The 20,360-nt window shown below is 40.9% G+C and overlaps 1 protein-coding gene across 9 annotated transcripts in view; it reads right to left on the reverse strand.

Moving 5' to 3' along the window:
* The window catches only part of DMXL2 (Dmx like 2), a 98,895-nt gene that overhangs the window by 42,606 nt on the left and 35,929 nt on the right, over nt 1–20,360 (reverse strand). For all 9 annotated transcript variants that reach the window (XM_061595750.1, XM_061595743.1, XM_061595745.1 and 6 more), the window contains exons 11-22: nt 19,558–19,835; nt 17,659–18,352; nt 14,923–15,044; nt 12,774–12,863; nt 7,142–7,259; nt 6,706–6,825; nt 6,337–6,564; nt 3,766–5,442; nt 3,337–3,447; nt 2,422–2,591; nt 441–538; nt 45–210 (exon numbers count right to left, since the gene is read on the reverse strand). In XM_061595750.1, the coding sequence (XP_061451734.1) occupies nt 45–210; nt 441–538; nt 2,422–2,591; nt 3,337–3,447; nt 3,766–5,442; nt 6,337–6,564; nt 6,706–6,825; nt 7,142–7,259; nt 12,774–12,863; nt 14,923–15,044; nt 17,659–18,352; nt 19,558–19,835 (3,872 nt within the window). The remainder of the gene's footprint in view (nt 1–44; nt 211–440; nt 539–2,421; nt 2,592–3,336; nt 3,448–3,765; nt 5,443–6,336; nt 6,565–6,705; nt 6,826–7,141; nt 7,260–12,773; nt 12,864–14,922; nt 15,045–17,658; nt 18,353–19,557; nt 19,836–20,360) is intronic.

Below are 20,360 nucleotides of genomic sequence, written 5' to 3' on the forward strand. Positions count from 1 at the left end.
CCTAATTCTGTGCATTCCCCTGCTGTCAGAAGTTCAGCAAATACCTCTATAGCATCCTTTAGCGACCCAGCTAACAAGAAAAAGGCAGCCGACTGTTCAAAGCGTTGCTTCCCCAGCAAAGCAAAAGCATTTTTCAAAGCTGCTTTGCGCCATCTATCTTCACTGAAATTATGGCTGAAGAACTGTGTCATTTTCTCATCATGCTGAGAACTGTGAAAAAAGAAAGTGCAAGAGAAAGATTTGCAAATCCAATAGCCATTTAATCTGGGACTAAGCCCCACTGGACTCTGTGGGACGCACTGTTGAGTAGACATGCAGGCGGACTGCACTGTAAGCAGAATATTCACTAGAAAACTGGCATGAGTTTTCATAATCATAATTTGTACAAACTTTTGCCTATATTCTAATCCCTCTGAAAAGTCAACGTTGATGGGACTTACCGAAACAGACCCCATACCACGGCTTTTTTCTTCATTGCAAGGTAAAAAAGTGCAGCATCCAAGGCATCGTTGTTCCTCTGAAAAGCTGCTTTTGCAACCTGTCATATTTAGGGCAGAAAAGAGAAGAAAAAGAAAAGTCCACAATATCACTTTGTCACAGAGAGTTAGGGCTGCAACAGTTTCAATAAATAAATTGTAGAAGTTGCACATAATCTGCAGATCTGTAACTAGAGTCTCTTCCACCCAGCCAGCCTGCTTCAAGCAAGCAACCTGCCTTCCCTGCTTTCCCTAAGGGGCAAAATGGGATATTACCACCCTTGTCTGACGCAGGTGTTGTTTTGCCTTCCTTCCTAGAGGCAAATGTACATCATGCTAACTGGTTAACTTTTATTTCAACCCTGCCTGATATCCTGAAGCAGAACACAGACTGGGTCAATTTCAAAGCGCAGGACCATGTGGGACATACAATTGCACAAGCGACCTTCTGGTCATGCAACAGGATCTCTCCCCCCCGTGCCCCCCAGATCTGCCCTGGATACCCCCCCCCCCAATCTGCTGTTTTGGGGATGAATGGGGGACTGCAGGGAGGAGGGGAGATCAGTTTCACAAATGGTGTTTGTTCCACTGGCAGATGAACACCACTGGATTTCACCCTATAAATGTACAAGCAAGTTTTGTGTTATACGTCTTCTTTTTGGAGTTTAAAAAAAGGTGAGCTCTATGGATTCCATGCTTCATCTTCTGCCAGGAGGGGAGAAAAAATATAGTTGATTTCTAGCTCAACTATTGCCCTGTGTTGGTTCCTGTGCAGTCCGTAAGATGCAACTTTAGCACAAGTTAGAACGCGTTTGCTCTCTTTTTATTTGACTGAAGTTCTATGTTCACCGTGTTTTGTTAATAGAATTAATTTTTGATTAATTAAGCTGGTGTGTTCTGATCTTTGCAGGTTCTGCTAATCCTGTATCATCCCATATTAATACCTCAGTTTTCTGGAATGATCTCCCTTGAAACACCCATATGGCTCTATCAAATCTTCACCTGGCATATGGTGAAGGCCTTTGGGGGAAGCTGAACTGATAATTTGCTCTTTGACAATCCTATTGTTTTATCAAATATTTGATACTGTCTTGATTATCTTTGTCCTGTTAGCTGCTTTGAATTCCCCACGTGGAAAAAAGTGGGGTGGATACACACAGAACTCATGGGGAGTTGGAATGAAATTGGCTAGCTGCAGAGATGCAAGCCAGCATCCCTTTTAGTTCTCATCCCCTTAATAAAATAGTGGGGGATCTTTTTCAACCCAAGGACTGCATCTGCTTTCTGGGAAGCCTGAGCACCACAAGCCAGGGCCAGAGGCAAAAGTGGGTGGGGCAATGAATGTAAATTTTAAGCTGATTTCTATACACACTCACACCCCCGTCTCTATCCTCCACCCAGGCAAGCAAAGGGTATTATCAGCGTTCAAAGACACCTTCCAGCCGGGCAAAAATGACCAGGTTGCTCCAGATCCTTGATCATTTTCCTTGCCCCTTTCCAGTTCTACAGTATCCTTTTTTGAGGTGAACCACCCAAAATTATATGAAGTATTCCAAGTGTGGTCGCACCATAGATGTGTATAACAGCATTACATTAACAATTTTACTTTCAATCCCTTTCCTAATCATCTCTAACATGGAGTTAGCCTTTCTCACAGCTGCCTCACATACAGTCGACATCTTCTTCCAGCTATTCATCATGACCCCAAAGTCTCATCCTAATGCAACTTGGTATACGGGCAGCTTCACAGGTTTATGACCTTGCAGTGAACATGTAGGCCAGCCTTCAACCTTTGGGTCCCTGGATGTTGTTGGACTCCAACTCCCGTCAGCCCCAGCCAGCATGGCCAATGGTCAGGAATGATGGGAATTGTAGTCCAGCAACCTCTGGGGACCCAAAGGCTGGGAAAGGCTGATATAGACAGACAGAGACAGGATCAAATTACCTTCTCCATGCACCTTCGGAGCGTGTTAATATTTCTGACCCACCAGCCTATGCCCACAGTCCTTAGTTCAGACCATTGGGGGTCTCCTCTTTGAATGGCAGGAATTGTGTTGATTAACTCTTCCTCTGCCTCAGAATGAAAAGCCCAGGCAAAGTGGCATGTAGAAACACCTAAATAATGGTGCAGGAAAATCGTATTAAAAAAGAACAATACAATAGCAATTCAAAGAGTGGTGAATTATGTAAGAAATAATATTGGGTGGGGTAACAGAAGAGCAATACATCACGTGCTGGATTGTAAGGTACTAGGGGCGTAAGTTCACAATTTGTTTAGAATGATGCAACAGCTTCATTCTACACAATTTTTACACAAATGTGCATTCAAAGCTTTGGAGATAATAACATAATTTAAGAAAATCAGAGTATGGGCATCTCCAATTCCACCATTATAGATGACGATGATGATGACAGTAATTTATTAAATTTATATCCCACCCTTCCTCACAAAGTAGCCCAGGGTGACAAACACTACCAAGTTAAAACAATACAATAAAAAATAAAATAAAGCTTAAGCATCTAAAAGCAATCACACACTCTCATAACTAATAATTTCAAGGTTACCAGGAACAGTATATTTCAGCCATCAAATGTTTGGGTAAACAGGAATGTTTTTAAATTCCTCTTGAATGTTAATAATGATGACGATAGATGCACCTCACCCAGGAGGGCACTCCACGAACGGGGAACCACCACTGAGAAGGCCTGTTATGGGTCAAATGGCTTTCACGGACTTCGGCAGTCAAACACTGGGTGTCACCAGATACCCAGTTCTTTCCATTGCTTCCTGTCCCTTAAGGTGATTCACATAAAAAGCTACTAGCACTGCTCAAGCTTAAAAATGAGAATTATGCTTTACCTTGATGGAGCAGCTGAACACGATATAAAGGTGGAAGTGATGTCAGAAGGCATGTGTGTAAACGCATAGCTAACAAGTATCGCAAACCACATTCATCTAAAGTGTCTCTCCCTGTAAAAAGAAATAAAAATGGTTGCAACACGATAATATATATGTGCATGTTACTTATTTATGATATTTATAAACTGCCTTTTCAACCAAAGTTCTCAAAACATTTACATATATGTAGGCATGCAAAGATAGAGAGAGAGAGGGAGAGAGAGAAATTTCAAGGTATATTTATTAAAGACATTTAAATACAAATTAATCACAGAGGTCCAACAAGCATTCAAACTCTAATTTAAAAGCATCTGACACCACTTTCTAAATGTTGCCTCTTCACTCGTTGCCTCAGGGGAAGTTTAATGAGAAATTAGAACAGTCATTTACCTGAGTAATGCTTATCTCTGTTTTCATCAAGTTCAGTGCTTGTTGTGGCCACAGTGTCTGCCAAGGCAACCAAGAACATCTGCTCCAGGCGAGTAAGTCCTGGTAAACTTGAGTGCATTAGATGGCTTGAGAGAACACTGGCATGTTCTCGTCCAAAGTATGTTGGTCCGTACTGAGATAGGTTGATGACTTTGGACTTACGCTCCCTCCTTTCTGGCTCAAAGTCAGTGAAGTCATCTGTTGTGACCTGCTGAATCTGGAAAAGGTCCGAATAATGATCTTCCGGTTTCCTTTTGGCATGATCGTCTGAGCCTTTAGGCCTTGTCATGGCCTCCTCTGTTTTGTACGTGGTATCTTGATCGGCCGCAAGCAGCGCATGCAATGGCAAAGGAGGGATAGAATCTATCTCTGTATAGTCCCGCGTGCCATCTTTCCCGGTACTGACAGCGTCCTTTGCGGTGCTGCCGCTTACACTAATGGTTCGGGAAAGGTGGCGTTTAGAGCCACTGCCTGCAGATTCCGGGTCCTTCACAATGGCAACTTCCCCTGCAATGCATTTCACTAAATGTGAAAGAATGGCTTTTGCTCTGCGAACTTTACCCAAGTCCATCAGTTCCAAGAGCTGGGTAGGGTGATACTGAGGGAGGGTAGGGGAAAGGACGTGAGCGGCTTCAAAAAGGCCACCATCTTGAATCACAGTAGGAGTTCCAAAAACATCGTCCACAATGCCTGCTCCATCAATGATACCGTTTTTTTTGGCTAGCAAACTGGTCTTCAGTGGATCTTGCATGGGGGAGTCCTCGCCAAGGAAACCGTCGTTTTCACTGTCTCCGGATTTCATGGCATGCTTCCACTGTGCATATACATGCATTTCACAATCCATGCCAACTACAAGTATTCCATCTCTGACCCACGAGAGAGAGACAGGCAACGAAGGGGTACCGTCTACAGAGGACACCAAGTCTATGGATCTCAATAGCACCCATTTGGACTTTATACCTTGTTTTATGCTACCACCTAGTGGTAAAGTGATGACAGCTACACCATCTTTGCTGCTGGTTTGCTCAGTCACAATTCCTGAAAGTCGGCCGTACATGAATATATTTGCACCCACCCCGACTGTCAGAATGTGTGAGCCGTCTTCTTTTGAAACCCAGTCCAAGTGGACCAAATGCTTGGTGTTTGGCATAAGGTACCGGTCCTTGTTTAAAAATACATCCATTTTACTATATACAAATAAATTACTGTCCACGCTCACTCTCGAATCAAGGACGCTCTCGACTGTAATGAGATCATCCAGGTGAATTGTTTGTTCCAAAACCCATTCCGATCCTCCAGTAGATTCACATTCAAATATACAGACGTGCATAGAAAATTCTTTGGAAACAAAACCGTTGTGTTGAACAGGCTGTTTGTACGCCACAGCCAAGCGTCCTGTATAGGAACAGCTGACGGCAACTGGCCTTCCTGCAATGGCCACTGTGCTGCTGTCATCTTCTCTCTCATCATTCATTAAAGGCCACTTCTTCCAGTGATAGGTCTCCTTTGTTTCACCCCTGCTGTCCATCACCGCCTCTACAGAACACCTCCAGAATCGGACTTTGTCATCTGAACATGAAGTTACCAGCAAGTAAGGTGCGAGGCAGACTGGGTAAATTGATGAAGAACTCAGGTGCCCTAAATTAACCAAATAATCATTAGTTAATGAGCAATATGAAACACTAATGTTTATAGGACATGAATTTAGCCTTCAAAACAAGCCCACAAAAGGTGAATAAATTGTGGCACGTACGGGGCCTTTAAAAAATGAAATGGAACTGTTGCAATTTACAAAGATTTTTCTGCCTGGGTAATAGCCACCATCAACTGGCTGTGTATAAGCCTGCATGAATATAGGAGATCTGATTTGATTTCTTAGCAGTATCAAATATTTCAGTCTCTGATCCATTTGGTTCCCAATTCATATCAAATCAATTGTGAATATATAAATGTGAAAACTGTATCAAAACAATTGCCAGAATATATATATATAGGGTTACAGCAGATAAACATATGCAGAATTTACCAAAAGCTTCAGATTGGTAACCAAGATTATAGAGAACAGCATAACTAAGACCACTCTCAAACTATATATAGAGTCACAGAATAATAGAATTGGAAGGGGCCTATAAGATCATTGGGTCCATCCCCCGGCTCAATGCAGGAATCCAAATTAAAGCATTCCCGACAGGTATTCCACTATTATTCCACTTTAAGGAGTCATGGCTCCCTCCAAAGAATACTGGGAAGTGTAGTTTGTGAAGGGTGCTGAGAGTTGGTAGGAGACCCCTATTCCCCTTAAAGACCTACAATGTCCAGAGTTCTCTGGGAAGAGGGACTTACTGTAAAACCACTCTGGGAATTGTAGTTCTGGGAGAAGAATAGGAGTCTCCTACCAACTCTCAGCACCCTCACAAATGACAATTCCTAGGATTCTTTGGGGGAAGCCATAACTGTTTAAAGTGGAATAAATGTCTGGTCTGGATGTGGCCTAAGTACTAGATTAAGAGGCAGCTAATAATATTGTTTTACCTGCAGAAGGAGTAGCCCGCACAACTTCTATACCAACTGGAATATCCAACGGGTGACTATAGACGAGGTTAGAACTCAAAATAAGTTTACTAGCTGTCTGAAGATTAGCAACGGATGAAGAACGTGGCATTGGAGTTGTACCAGGCGAGGTATCTGGAGATGAGTCCACGGTCTGTTGCCCAGGTACGCCTAGCTGGTTTCCCGATGACTGCACTTCAGTAGGTTTTGCTTTAAAGGAAACATGATGATCAAGCAGCCTCAATGCGTAATAAGGACACACTTCTTCTTTTTTTAATAATAAAAATATGCCTTAAACCAACCAACTTGTGATTAGGGTAAAAAAACATTTTCATCATTTTTTTCACTCACCTACACATGCTTGCACAGATTTAAGGTGCAGATGCCACATGTGGAGTATTGAACACCCGTTTGTGTCTTTTTCAATTACAATCAGATAAAACTTCTCAGAGAAGGGTGGTGGCCGATAACCTATTCAAAAATAAAAGCAATATAAAACTGCTTACTTATATGGCAACATAATACAGATCGCATAAAAATACCACTTCCTGCTGCATTTTAAACATTGTAAATAATTAAAAAATATGTTCATGGTGCACAAACAAATGACAAGTGCCTGCAAGAATAAAAATTAAACAATTTTTCATTTTTTAAAAAGCTAATATTAGGCTGAAATTATGTGAATTTGAACTGCTGTCTCCCAAGTCTTGAGTTACACGACCACTCAATCATGCTGCAGGAATTCTTTGTTTATGGATAAGATTAGCATACAATTGCTTCACTATACCTTTAGAGGGCTGGAAAAATATTTCAGTTTCTTTTAGCTCTACCTCTTCTTTATGTGGTTTGTACCCCAAAATGAAGTCCTCTTGAAAGACGTGAAGCAGTTGTGTGTTCGACCCACACTAGAAACAGGAGACAGAAATTAAAAACCTTTTCCAAATAGTTTTGCACAACAACATTCAAGATATTTGATAATATTTCATGAAAGTTTTATCATCACCTACAACCCTGTTCGGGTTCTTTTATTTGTATTTCAGAAGGAAAATAGAGTTAGGGTCCTCCAGCTGGCTAGCCTTGCCTACCTTTACCTGTGTTCTTCTCTGCCTAACTTCCTTCCATTGTAAACTGATATGCTCAGGGAAGCTGATCTGCCCTTCCTTCCTTCGTTTTCTTCTTCGACTGCCCAAGGAGAGAGGAGACATCTTTGTCTTTGCTCTCTCTCCTGAGCCATGAGGGCAAGACCCAAGTCTGAGCATTGCGCCTCCAACTTAGAACTAGGTATGCCTTTCCTATCTGCTATGTATTTCTTTAAATAAAGTAGCTGTTCTTATTTTACTAAGTCTTAAGTCTCAGTGATCTAAGTGCAGGGTAAAAGCCAGCTACTTAGGTAAATACACACTGGCATACACGCATCTCAGATCGCTGAGTATCTCTGTGCATATATTTCCATAACAGCCACCACATGGGACTTGGCACCCTCAGTGGTATTCCAGGTCCCTTACCTGGATTTTTGGCCTTTTCTGTCTCTAAATGTACAATCGCCCCTAGTCAGCCAGCCAAATTTATTAGCTAAAAACCATTAGTCATTATAAAAATACAGGAATACAAAACATATTGAGGTACATTTTAGCTTAAGTGATCCCCAGCAGACTGGAATCCCACAGGGAAGGGCCATAGCTCAATGGCAGAGCATCTGCTTTGTTTTTTTTTTTTCAATAATTTTTATTCAAATTTTCATAAAACATACAAGACGAAATCATAAAACATTCAAAGACAAAAAACAAAATCAAAAATAGTTAAACAAAAAAAAAAAATAAAAATAAAAATAAAAAATAAAAAATAAAAAGTAAAATATTGACTTCCCATTTGTCAAAGATCAGATCAGTTATAAGTCTATAATATATAACAATCCTGTCTCTTAAGTCATATTATAAAATCACTTTCCTCCAATAGTTATCTTACTTAATCATCAAATCTCATAAACATTACTTTATTCTTTCCACAAAAAGTCAAAGAGAGGTTTCAATTCTTTAAGAAATATATCTATCAATTTTTTTTTTCCAGATAAGCATATCGATTAATCCATCTCATTACTAATTATGATAATCTTATTGTCATAACCATAGTAAAAATAAACATTTCAATTAATCCATCACATCAGAATCTGTTAGGTTCAGTAATTTCAGTAGCCATTATTCTATTATCCCTATTAGTTCCATTTTCCATCTTCCATCTTCAGTAGTCTTGTTAAGTCCAGTAATTTCGGTATCCAATCTTCCATTATCAGTATTCCATAATAATCTTGCTGTCAAAGCCATAGTCATATAGTAAGAGTCTGATGGGAATTACCTCTATCCCAAATATTTTCTTGCCATCCATTCTGAATAGGTTGCTGAAATACTGCTGTAAAATCATATCTCTGTTCTTTTTTTCAAAATACACTGGGTCATCTCTTGAAAGTTTTTCCATTGTCACATGGCTGCAGTTAATTCCATAGATTTTCTCTATATTGGGCTCCATCACATCATTCCAGTCCAGAAGATTATCCATGCCATTGATAACTTTATCTCTAGAATCTTCATTAATTTCTTCAGAGATAACATTGAGTTCCAAACAATAGATTTTATTTCTAAAGTCCATAGACTCCAAATCTTGTTCCTGTTCCACGTTTGTTCCAATCTCCGGGGTCTCCTCTCTCACAGGGACCCCTGTTCCAGTCTCCAGGGTCTCCTCTCTCACAGGGACCCCTGTTCCAGTCTCCAGGGTCTCCTCTCTCACAAGGACCCCTATGTCTTTAATCTCCTGTGTCTCCAAACAATAGATTTTATTTCTAAAGTCCATAGACTCCAAATCTTTTTCCTGTTCCACGTTTGTTCCAATCTCCGGGGTCTCCTCTCTCACAGGGACCCCTTCCAGGGTCACCTCTCTCACAGGGACCCCTATATCTTTAATCTCCTGCGTCATTTTACTCAATTCAATTTTCAGCTCCTTACAACCCTGTCGCAGGTTTTGTTTCGTTATCTCAATCTCATCCATTATTTTCTGAAACATAGTTATTTCCAGATTCTCAGCCACTTTCTTAATTGCCATTTTAAAAGAAAAATATAGGAAAACCACTTCTTATTTCAGCAACAATTGGGTTAATACTCCAAACTTGGTGACATCACAGTATAAACAGAGCAGACAGCCTTATCTCTCCATAGTTAAGTAAACAAAATGCAGTTCCCAGGATCGAAACAATTAATGGCAGTCGTCAGGAAACAGATTCGTCAAAAAAAAATAGACCAAAAAGAGAGTAGTCTCAGACAATATAATATTCTTCAAAATAAAAATCTGGAATAGAAATCCCTCTTCTGTGTATATCTTTAGAATGCAAATCCAGGACAGCTTTTTGCAACAAAAACAGAGATAAGCTATTAATTAGTGCGTAGCAGAGAGAAGTTATGGCTCCCCAGTGAGATGTCAAAAACCGATCAATCTGGCAAATCTCTTTTAAACAGCAACAATTTAAGTCAAATAAAAGAAAAATATAGAAAGAAGGGTGCTTGCCTGTTAGTGCGTTCTCTCTTAAAAGATAAGGTGAACGTTCGCTTTATCAGATAGAGCTTGCTGTTGAAAATCCGTCCCACCTTCGTCGGCTGGACCTCGTCCCATAAATTAATGAGATCTGGTCGTCCCAACAAAAATAGGCTTTGAGGTTAATCTCTTCGTTTCTCCCTACCCGGGAGAAGTTTAATCAGTCAAAAAAAAAGAAAAAACTGACTGATATATCTGAATAAGCTTCTTTTGAGGCAGGAGCCCGTCTCAAAAGCAGGCACAGGCTAAGTCACCCTTCCCGGAAGTCGCAGAGCATCTGCTTTGCATGCAGGAGGTCCCAGGTTCAATGCCCAGCATCTCTAGATAGGGCTAGAAAAGTTAGAATGTGTCCTTGAACTCTGATAATGCCTCTTGCTAACTTGAATGGAGGAGAGAGAGCAGTTTGTTTGCATTTGTAAAAAACAAAAACCAACCCTCTGACTTTTGCATGACTGGAGTGTGGCCTATTGTACAAAGGTAAGTTACATTTGTTGCTCAGCCCACTTTTATTTTTGGCCCAGCTTACCATTTCCGTGTGCGCGTGCACCCCCCCCCCTCCATCCTCTATCCAGGTAATCTGAAAAAAAGTTGTCCATCCCTCATGGTCAGCACCATACTGCTTTTTAATCATAGTCTTTCCTCTCCTGGTCTTTATTACAAAACAGAAAGTGCCTGACACATATTACAATCATTATCCCTAGTTACTCACCTGGTCCAAATCCAAATCTTTATTAATACGGTCAAAGACCAGCAGTAAAACAATATCCAATAATACATACATTTAACTAAAATGAACAAAATTTTGTTCGATTTAAGATATTTTAAAACTATCAAATTATAAAACACCATGTGGGACCAGCAAGGTGCGTTGCTTTATTACTGCAGCACAATATTTTGCAACTGGGAATGTAACAGAAGGGTCCACATCTGCTAAAAGGTATTTTGTATATAATGCAGAGTCTCGGCCTGGGATTCGTTGGAGAAGAGGAGTAATAAATCGCTGTCTTAACTCATTGTAAAACTCACAATTTAACAGGACATGGTCGATGTTTTCTAAAGAGCCACTGCCACATGGGCAGACACGCTCTAGGAGTGGTATTTTTTGATATCTACCGTTTAATAAGGTAGAGGGTAGAACATTGTATTTGGCCTTCGTGAATGCTTTTCTTATTCTATAGTCCACTAAGATCCTCAAGTGATTCGCAGGTATATAGGGCGAGCTACGTGGTTCCCCAATTGTATTAATATGTCTAAAAGAGCGTTGATTTTGTATTTCCGTATCCAAAATTCTTTTGGTAATTAATAAATTAGCTTGTTGGAATCCCATAGAAAGGAGAAAGGGCGGGGATAGGCCTAAAGATGTAAGTTTTAGTACTAGGGAATTTCTCCACTCCGAATGGAAGGAGTCAGTAAGTACTAAAGGAGCCAATCCCACCGGAAAAAACACTAATTTTAACCAAAATTTTAATTTAAGGATCCATATACGTGAATCCAGTGTTGGAAGACCAGCTTCCAGGCGTAAGATGTTATTTGATACACAGGATAGAACTCCTAAAATGGACCTAAGAAATTTTGTTTGTACTATTTCTAATAAGGAAAAGTTTGTACATGCACTAGCCTGGGTACCATATAGTAGTTGTGGGACAATTTTGGAGGTAAATACTTTTAAGACTGATGGAATATGTTGGCCACCCTTGGTATAGTAGAAAGAAAGAAGGGCATTTACACTTCTTTGGGCAGTTATCCGCGCACATTTCGCCTGAGCTTGCCAGGTACCTGATGAGTGTAATATTATGCCAAGATATTTATAGATAGTTACTTGGTCTATAGCATTACCCTCCAGATTCCATTGGTGTTTTGTGCATTTTTTGGTAAAAACCATCACCTTGGTCTTTTCATAGTTGATTACCAATGCCTCAGTCTTACAGTGATTACTAAGAGCTGAAAGGAGACGCCGAAGACCGACTGGTGAAAGAGAAACTAACACAGCGTCATCAGCATATAACAATGTTGAAATTGGCCTATTTGAGAGCGTAGGATGGTGGGAAGGAATTTTTGCAAGGCTTTTAATTAAGGCATTCACATAAAAATTGAATAGCGTTGGAGCTAATATGCAGCCTTGTTTTACTCCATTTGTCGTTGGAATGTGCCCTGTTAAATTGCCAACACTATTATATCTGATGCGAACGTAAGTATTTGAATAAAGGGTACGTATAAGCAATAACAGTCTCTTATCAATATTTGCAGATTCTAATTTAGCCCACAGTTTGTCTCTGGGGATAAGGTCAAATGCAGATTTAAAATCTATGAAAGCTGCATATAACCCCCCCCCCCGGGCGCTTTGAGTATTTGTCTATTAGATGTTTTAGAACAAGTAGGTGGTCAAGTGTAGAACGATTTACCCTAAACCCAGCTTGTTCATCTTCGAGTATATTTTCCTGCTCAAGCCAGAATTGAAGTTTTGCTAGCAGATGTTTAGCATATAATTTGCTGATCACACTCAACAGACTTATGGGTCTGTAATTCGATGGATCAGCTCTATTTCCTCTCTTAAATATTGGAACAATAATAGCTAAACCCCAGTCTTCAGGGATGATGGTCGTCTGATCTATACTTGTAAAGAGTGTAGCTAATATAGGTGCCCACCACTTGGGATCAGTTTTGATCATTTCAGCCGTGATATTATCAGCACCGGAGGCTTTTCCTAATTTCAGGGAAGTAATTAGTGTGATCACTTCACTCTCAGTCACTGGGGGCCAGGTAGGAAGATCTTTTAACTGTATTTCGACATTACTGGTCTTAGTCTGATCACTTACATAGATCTTTTGAAAGTGACTCACCTGGTCAGTTATGACATCTAGTTCAATAATACATCCTGGTCGAGCTGTTGATTGTTGGCTCACTATGTTAAACACTTCACCAATGAGTTTCTAAAAGAGAGGAAATATTAGCAGAGTATTTGTGTTTTAAGCTAATGTTCCAGTTGATGGTCAATTGGAACCATTACCTCCTGGGCCACAGGTAAAGTACTCTCCTCCCTATGTTGTTGGACTCCAACTCCCATCAGCCCTAGCCAGTAGGGCAAATGGAGAAACCACTGGAATCCAGTAACATCTGGAGGGCTGGCAACTCTTGTTCTGGATCCCCATAGTCTATTCATTTATTTATTATTAAATTTATATTCTGCCGTTCCTCCCAGAAGGAGCTCAGGGTAGTAAACAAACAACATGCACTAAACGCATCTATGAAACTTACGAAAAACAAAACATCTTAAACAAACACATTTTTTCAGGAAAAAAACCCCCTTAAAAACAGTTTCAACTCAGATGCACACTGGAATAAGGTTTCTGCTTAAAAGACTTGTAGAAAGAGGAAGTTCTTCAGTAGGTGCCAAAAAGACAACAAAGACAGTGTCTGTCTAATTTTTATGGGGAGGGGATTCCAAAGGATAGTTTGATATTTAGAAAATAATGCAGAAGCTAGTATACATTCTCACACTCTGCGTTTTCCACTCCCTTTAAAAGATTTCTCCTTAACTGGTGAATACAAGTTCACTATTCAGTAACTGTCATTCAACAGAAAAGTCAATAATGTATATATAGAAGCTAGAATTTTATTTTTTTTTTTACTGATGGGCCATAATCATTGCTCACATAAAGGAATAAAAATGTCAGTATTGCTTTTCTTGGAGGGAGAAAAGGGGGAAAATGGGCTATAAAACAATGGAAACATAGCAACTTGGAACATTTATTGGGGAAACTGGGCAGAGGTTGCGGTTAACAGCAGTGTTGCCGGTGGCTCCATGTCAGTGGGGCAGTGGAATCCATTCCGGCTTTTTGTTTGAAATTTTAAGGAGCTGTCCAAGGTGCTTCAGCACCCGGAGTGAATTCCACTGCACCACTGACATGCAGCCACCAGCACCACAGGGTAACAGCCAAGGTAGTTATCAAAGATGCCTCCTTTGTCCTCTTTGGGAAGTGTATTAACAGTAGCTGGATGAAAGTTAGAGTAAACAAGGTAGTTTGCATTGCAATACTATACACTGACTACTCAAAAGCAAGCCCCACTGAGTTCAACAGGGCTTACTCCTAGGTAAGCAAGTATAGCATTGCAGCCTTAGTTGGGTAAATCGTTAAAATGACAGTAGCTATGCTGCATTTTACCCTATGACACAAAGAACAGGCTTCTTGAAACAAAAAAGGAAAGATGATTTATGTATGTGTTTATGTGTTAGAGTTTTAACTTGCAAATCTGTGTATACCTGAAAGAATATAAATTCATCAAGGTGTGACAAATCACAAAATAAAAGTGCCTCAAAACAGAGATGATTAATTTCTAAGTGTGTTCCAATTCATGGTCCTTTCTCTCTGGTGATATACATAAATGTGTCACTTGGGAGCAAATAAAGATTATACTTTGATTGCGGTGAATCTCTCAGAATAAAACCCACATGTACACTTTAGGTTACTCATATTTCAAGCAACTGAAGTCTGCAAATGAAACTTCCTATCCATTGCCCAATAAAGTCATTAAGACCAACAAATGGTTGATTTTCAGATGGTAGTAACACAGTGAAGGGCTTTTCCACCAGTAGTGCCGATATTATGGAATGCTGAAATCTGAGAGCCCCCATCTGTATCGGCATTCTCACCGGACTTTGAAGATGCACCTGGTTATACAGGAATTCCCTATGAGCTGTACCCAACTAAGTTATATTCCGAGTAGACCTACTGAAACTAATTAGACCTAAGTTAGTCACAACCATTATTTTTAAAGGGTCTATTCTGAGTAGGACTAGCATGGGATACAACCCTTAACCTCTCAATCTGAGTCTCCTGCTTTAATTGTTGTATTGTTTTGATGAGATTGTTTTAATTCTGGGTTGTTACTTTTTAATACTTGTGTAGCTGGTTTCTACACTTACTGGCTTGAAGCCTATTTTGGTATAAGTGGTATATCAACAACAACAACAACAATAATACAACTTACAGAGGATCCAGGGTCACTCAGTTCATCCAAAAGCTTCCGTGCATCTACCACTGCTTGGTATAACCTCAGGTTTTTGCCATCTGATGCTACAAAGCAAGCACTAGCAGAGTTGCAGTATGTACCTAAAGACAAGTGTCAGTTTTGATGTTTAATACCAGTTATATGCTTTAGTAATTACTGTTGAAGACATTCAGAAATTTCATTATGTTCCACCATGCAACAAATTAAAAGAATGTTGCTACAGTCTCACAATTTATAACTGAGTTTGAAATAAAGTTGTTTTCCCAGCATATACTTATTTTACACTCTCCAATATTTAACAAATGAAAGAAGAGACACGGTTGTAAAATTCTCTTACTGAGTCTGGAATATTCCCCCTCCTGCACACACACACACCCCAATTATGTACTGCCGCATGCTATCTGTGGCAGGCTACATTCATTTATGATGCCACAGTCTGCCATCCACTGATTTAAAAGCCAAGATAGTGTTTGTTCTTTCGATCAAAGATATGTTAGAAAAACATCACTGTCTGATAATATCATGATATCACAGTTCAAAATACACCTCAGTGTCTGCAGTGTGTGAAATGGCAGGCTGGGTGCTGCGCAGTGGAAGTCTATGCATGTATGTTCAGAAGTGTAAAACCCACTGGCTGCTTTCTGATGCCACACTAAATTATGGGTTAGTGAAACATGAATGAGCCTAGCCTTCCCCTGAACTCACATGCAGCCCTTTCACTCTCCTCTGGCATGGCTATGAGAAGTTCAGAAGCTTCCGTTTGTAATTATGTACAACTTGCTGAGTTGTATAAACCCAGCAAACTATGGTTAATCTTATTATGGTTAGCTTCAAACAAGCCAACTTCAAAGTGCTACTTGCAAAGCTGACTTGTTTGGACCTACACAGTTAAGATTGTACACAGTTTCAGGTTCATATGATATGCCAAAAGTGAACTCCTCCTTCCATGTGCACAGGTGGACAAGAGGGGGAAGCATACGAGAACCTGAGGGTGAGGCTAGGCTTGTTCACGTCTCACTAAACTATAGCTTAGTGTGATGTCCAAATGTACAGGCTGAATTCAATGGGCCTTATTCCCTGATAAGTGAACTTAAGAGTGCAGTCTTAATGTTGATACACATGCAAGCTGTTCAACCACGCATAAGATTTAACTTGCAGAGACCCTGTGGAGGGAGCAGAACAAGATCTCTGGCAATTCAGATTAACATTTAGCACAGCATCCCCCAAAGGTAAACAATTATCATATTAACAGTGATTTATCACAGGTAGCGAAAAGCATAGACAGTCCTTCATGTTAGCAGCTGGAACATATGGATTTCTAAAGGATATAAACTAACACCCTCAGTATAGCACAGCCTTGCAAATAAGCCCACAAAAGTTAGTACCCTGAGCTTCATCTTCCTCTAAAAGCTGCATTTCTCTGCTTTGAAGAAAGACGGAGTGCTTTATCACTCCTTTGCCAGCCAAATCACCCACCAATATGAAACTTTTTCTTGCCTATGGCTACCAGGTGAGTGATTTAATAAGAGGGTGATATACCATTATATATCACACTATTGTGTATTGGTGAACGCAAACATAGCTCAGTACTCTACACATAAGTAAAGCCAGGTCCATCAAATCTCACATCATAGATCATTTCCAGACAAATAAGTCTAGGTGAAATAAATATATCACCCCCGGCCATCGCTACCACCTTCAACTCATAGCAGTAAATATTCTTAAACCCACGGAAGCACAACTAAATAGTGCAGGGACTACAAGGTGCCCTCCAGATGTTGTTGGACTACAAGTCCCTTCATCCCTGACCATTGGCCATGCTGGCTGGGGCTGATACAAGTTGCAGTGCAACAACATCTGGCACCACATTGATTATTCCTGAAATAACATTTCCTGCTTTTGTTTAAGTAGGATTTTTAAGATAAGGACTTTCATAATGGATTCTCCACCCCACCACCAAAACACACACAAAAAATCTCCCCACAACCCCCCAGAAGCATTACATTAATGAATTGAAGAAATGTGAATTTTTAAATCGAAAAAGGCTAAGAAAAAAATAGCTCTTAAATTCTATGTGCAAAATTTTACTGGGAAGCATGCAGAGTAGAAAGTCCATACTATATAAAAACAGTTTCCTGCTAGTCCTACCATCAAAAAATCCCATGATTATCACAGATGTTCCGAAAGCTTGTATTGCAGTGCCTTACAGAGTTCACCTTTGAAAAGGATGATTTTTGATCAATTTCTTTCTTAGACATTAGGAACCTGAAGCGGCTTGCCCAGTATGGTGAGCCACAGCGATGGCCTCCCAGTGGCGGAATTACTTATCGGGAGGTAGACAGGAGAGTCAGCAGAAAGTTCAGGGTTGTGCTGATGCACTGGCAGGCAGGAGTTCTGCCTGTGTATCCACACAATCCTGAACTTGCCGCCGCTAAGCAGCAGCCACTCAGCTGCTTGCTATGTAGTTCAAATACCAGGAGAAATAAGCTGGCATGAGAAGAGTTTACCTTTTCGTACAACTTCCTAACAAAAATAAAGAAGAGGAGCTCCAGGATACTTCAAGTAAAATAAAAAATAAATAAAAATAATAAAGAAGAAGAAATAATATTCATGGACGTTGGACAAAGTCACATCACATAAGGTTATTTCATAAAATCTTGCTTTAAAATCTTTTATAAACTCTTGTGGGCTACTATATACAACAGCAGCACTCACCAAGACAATAGCTAGGAATAAGGGTTGGGAGCCAGGCCACATTAGAGAAAGCAGAGGTATGCAGCGAATTAATGCGGGCCAGTTCTGATACTCCTCCCGTGTATGACAAAGGTCCAATGGGGTCCACGCGCCACAGAATCAGTTCGCTGTAGATAGCATTTGGATCATGGAACGTAAGCGTGGCTGCATTCCTAAGCTGCTGCTTGGAAGAACCTTTCAGATGCTTCATGGGATCCATCATTTTATTTAACGCATCAGAGTCCCAGGGTTGATCGGACTCTGGGGTCCGCAGGGTGTTATGATGGGAAGACGTTAACAGAAGCGGGAGCACCGAGTGGCAAGCGAGGTCATTGAGATGAAATCGGTGCCCACAATACCTAAACTTGTGAGTGACGGTATGCACTGTTGTAAACGCGGACTTGTCTGCAAAAGAAACTGCCCACTGGTTTAGGGAACCATCAATATGTTTGGAAACCATCATGACTGTGGGAGTCATAATGTTCACATTGCAGCTGTCCTGGGCACAGCTTGGCCTCCATCCAGATAGGCTGCCGGAAATGCTAGTTCTCTTCTGGAGCAATGCATCACTGCGTTCTTTTGCAGAGGTAGTGCAGGCATACATCATTATGTTTTTGCTAAGGGAGCTTGCGTCACCTGAAGGAAATGCAACAGGGATCTGAGAAGAAAATGAAACCTAGAAAAAAGGGAAGGGAATAGTAAGAGAATGTTTAAACAAGTAGTACTAAAAAAAAACTCCCACTCCTCTACACCCAGTATATGAAAAAACAACAACACCCTGTTGATCAGGAAATATTAGGGGCAACAGTAAATGCATATTTGCATCTAACATGAGTATTTGCATTTAACATGTCAGTTTTTTAAAAATGCAAATTGCAACAGCTGGTAGAGGGAGGGAAAGCTGATAATTGAAGGGACTGCAACAGATGGGGATGAGGAATGTAACCCCTTTCTCCCCTATTGTAGTCTTAAGGAAAAACCTTTGTCTGGAGCTGGGATTTGCATCTGAAGGCAATACCGCATTGGTTGCCATTTCAGAGGAGGGATTTTCCTCAGGATCTTAATCTGTTCCATTGCCATTAACTGAGCAACCCTAAAAGGAAAGTGAGGGGGATTCCATGGCAGAGGAACTGCCACTATCTAAGCTCTGCTTGTTCACTCCAGCCAGGGTAGAAAGTGAACACTTTTTTCCTTTCCATTCTTTAATCTTTTCCCCCCTTCCCATTGCCTCCAAATGAGATGACTTCCATGGTTGGCATAGGTCTGGGCTGGGTTTGGGGCCATGTCGGGGAATGAGGCAGCCCAGGATCCTACAGATCTACTGCGTCCCCTGAGATGACACTGCCCCCAAATGTATTATGGAGGATAAGGCTATCAGTGGCTACTAGCCATGACAGCTATGTTCTACCTCCACTGCTGGAGGCAGTGTGCCTCTGCATGCCAGCTCCTGGGAATCACAAGTGAGGAGAGCACTGCTGCACTCAGGTCCTGCTTGTGGGCTTCTCAGAGGCATCTGGTTGGCCGCTGTGAGAACAGGATGCTGGACTAGAGGGGCCTTTGATCCCACAGGGCTTTTCCTTTGCTCTAAACACCTCACTTCTTGTGCCACCACTGGCAACAAAGCAACAGTGATGGCACTTTCCTCTACCACTGGGGAGGCTTCTGCATGCAGAGAGGGAGGTCTGTGACATCATAAGGCCCTTCAGTCACACTTCCAGGGAGCACAGGATTGCTCCCCGCTTTAATGTTCAATCGGATTGTAGATATTTTATACAACACATATCCTGAAAGTGACATATTCAAAGTGACTGAATATGTATCAAACAAAGAAACTAGCATTCTTGAATGGGGCACAGGTTTTTCTTCTTAGACACACTATACCTGAACTTGTCGAAAGATCCCTGGATTGTACTCATCCAAATACTTCACATGCCACACTAAAAAGGTCCCGTCTATAGGATGAATGGTGAAGAGCATGTCTGGATTTTTGTTCCATTCCTTAAGTAGCAATTCAATTTTTCGATCCAACAAGACAGTAGGAAGAGGCATGGGGGAGGCAGCTGGTGAAAGGATTTTGGGGCTCCCTTCTCTTTCCCCATCTTCATGTTCTGAGGAACCTGTGCCAGTCCCCGTCTCAGATTCTCTATCTAGGGACAATTCTGGAATTAAAAGATACCATACATGAAATGGATACAGGGGGTCCAGTTTGGATTGTTACATTAAACCATAGTTTAAAACAGGAGTTAGGGCACCTGTGACCCTCCAGATATTGTTGGATTTCAATGGACAGGGATGACAGGAGTTGTAGTTGAACAACATCTGGAGAGCCACAGGTTCCCCATCCTTGGTTTAAAACACGCCATGGTTTAATGTGAACAACAAGTAGGGGGCTGCTGTTCAAAAGTTCCCTTAGTGCTCCACCTCTGCTGTTATCGCAGACAAAACAAGCCCGAGTGTGGCTTCTTCTGCTGTCCAAACTCGGGGTCATGGTTTCTTTCTCCCAAACAAACCATGAGCGGTAAGCCAAGAACAAACCCTGGAGAGTTACCGCCAGAAAATGGGATGATATGTTGTAAATGAGTAGTGAATGCAATGTTGATCGATGAAAAGTTGCTTAATGCATTGCACTTTTGTGACCAAAATGTTTTCAAATAAATTGGGGAAGGAACATGGCTTAGTACAGC

Source organism: Rhineura floridana, chromosome 14 (genome assembly GCF_030035675.1).
Source record: "Rhineura floridana isolate rRhiFlo1 chromosome 14, rRhiFlo1.hap2, whole genome shotgun sequence".
NCBI classification, from domain to species: domain Eukaryota; kingdom Metazoa; phylum Chordata; class Lepidosauria; order Squamata; family Rhineuridae; genus Rhineura; species Rhineura floridana.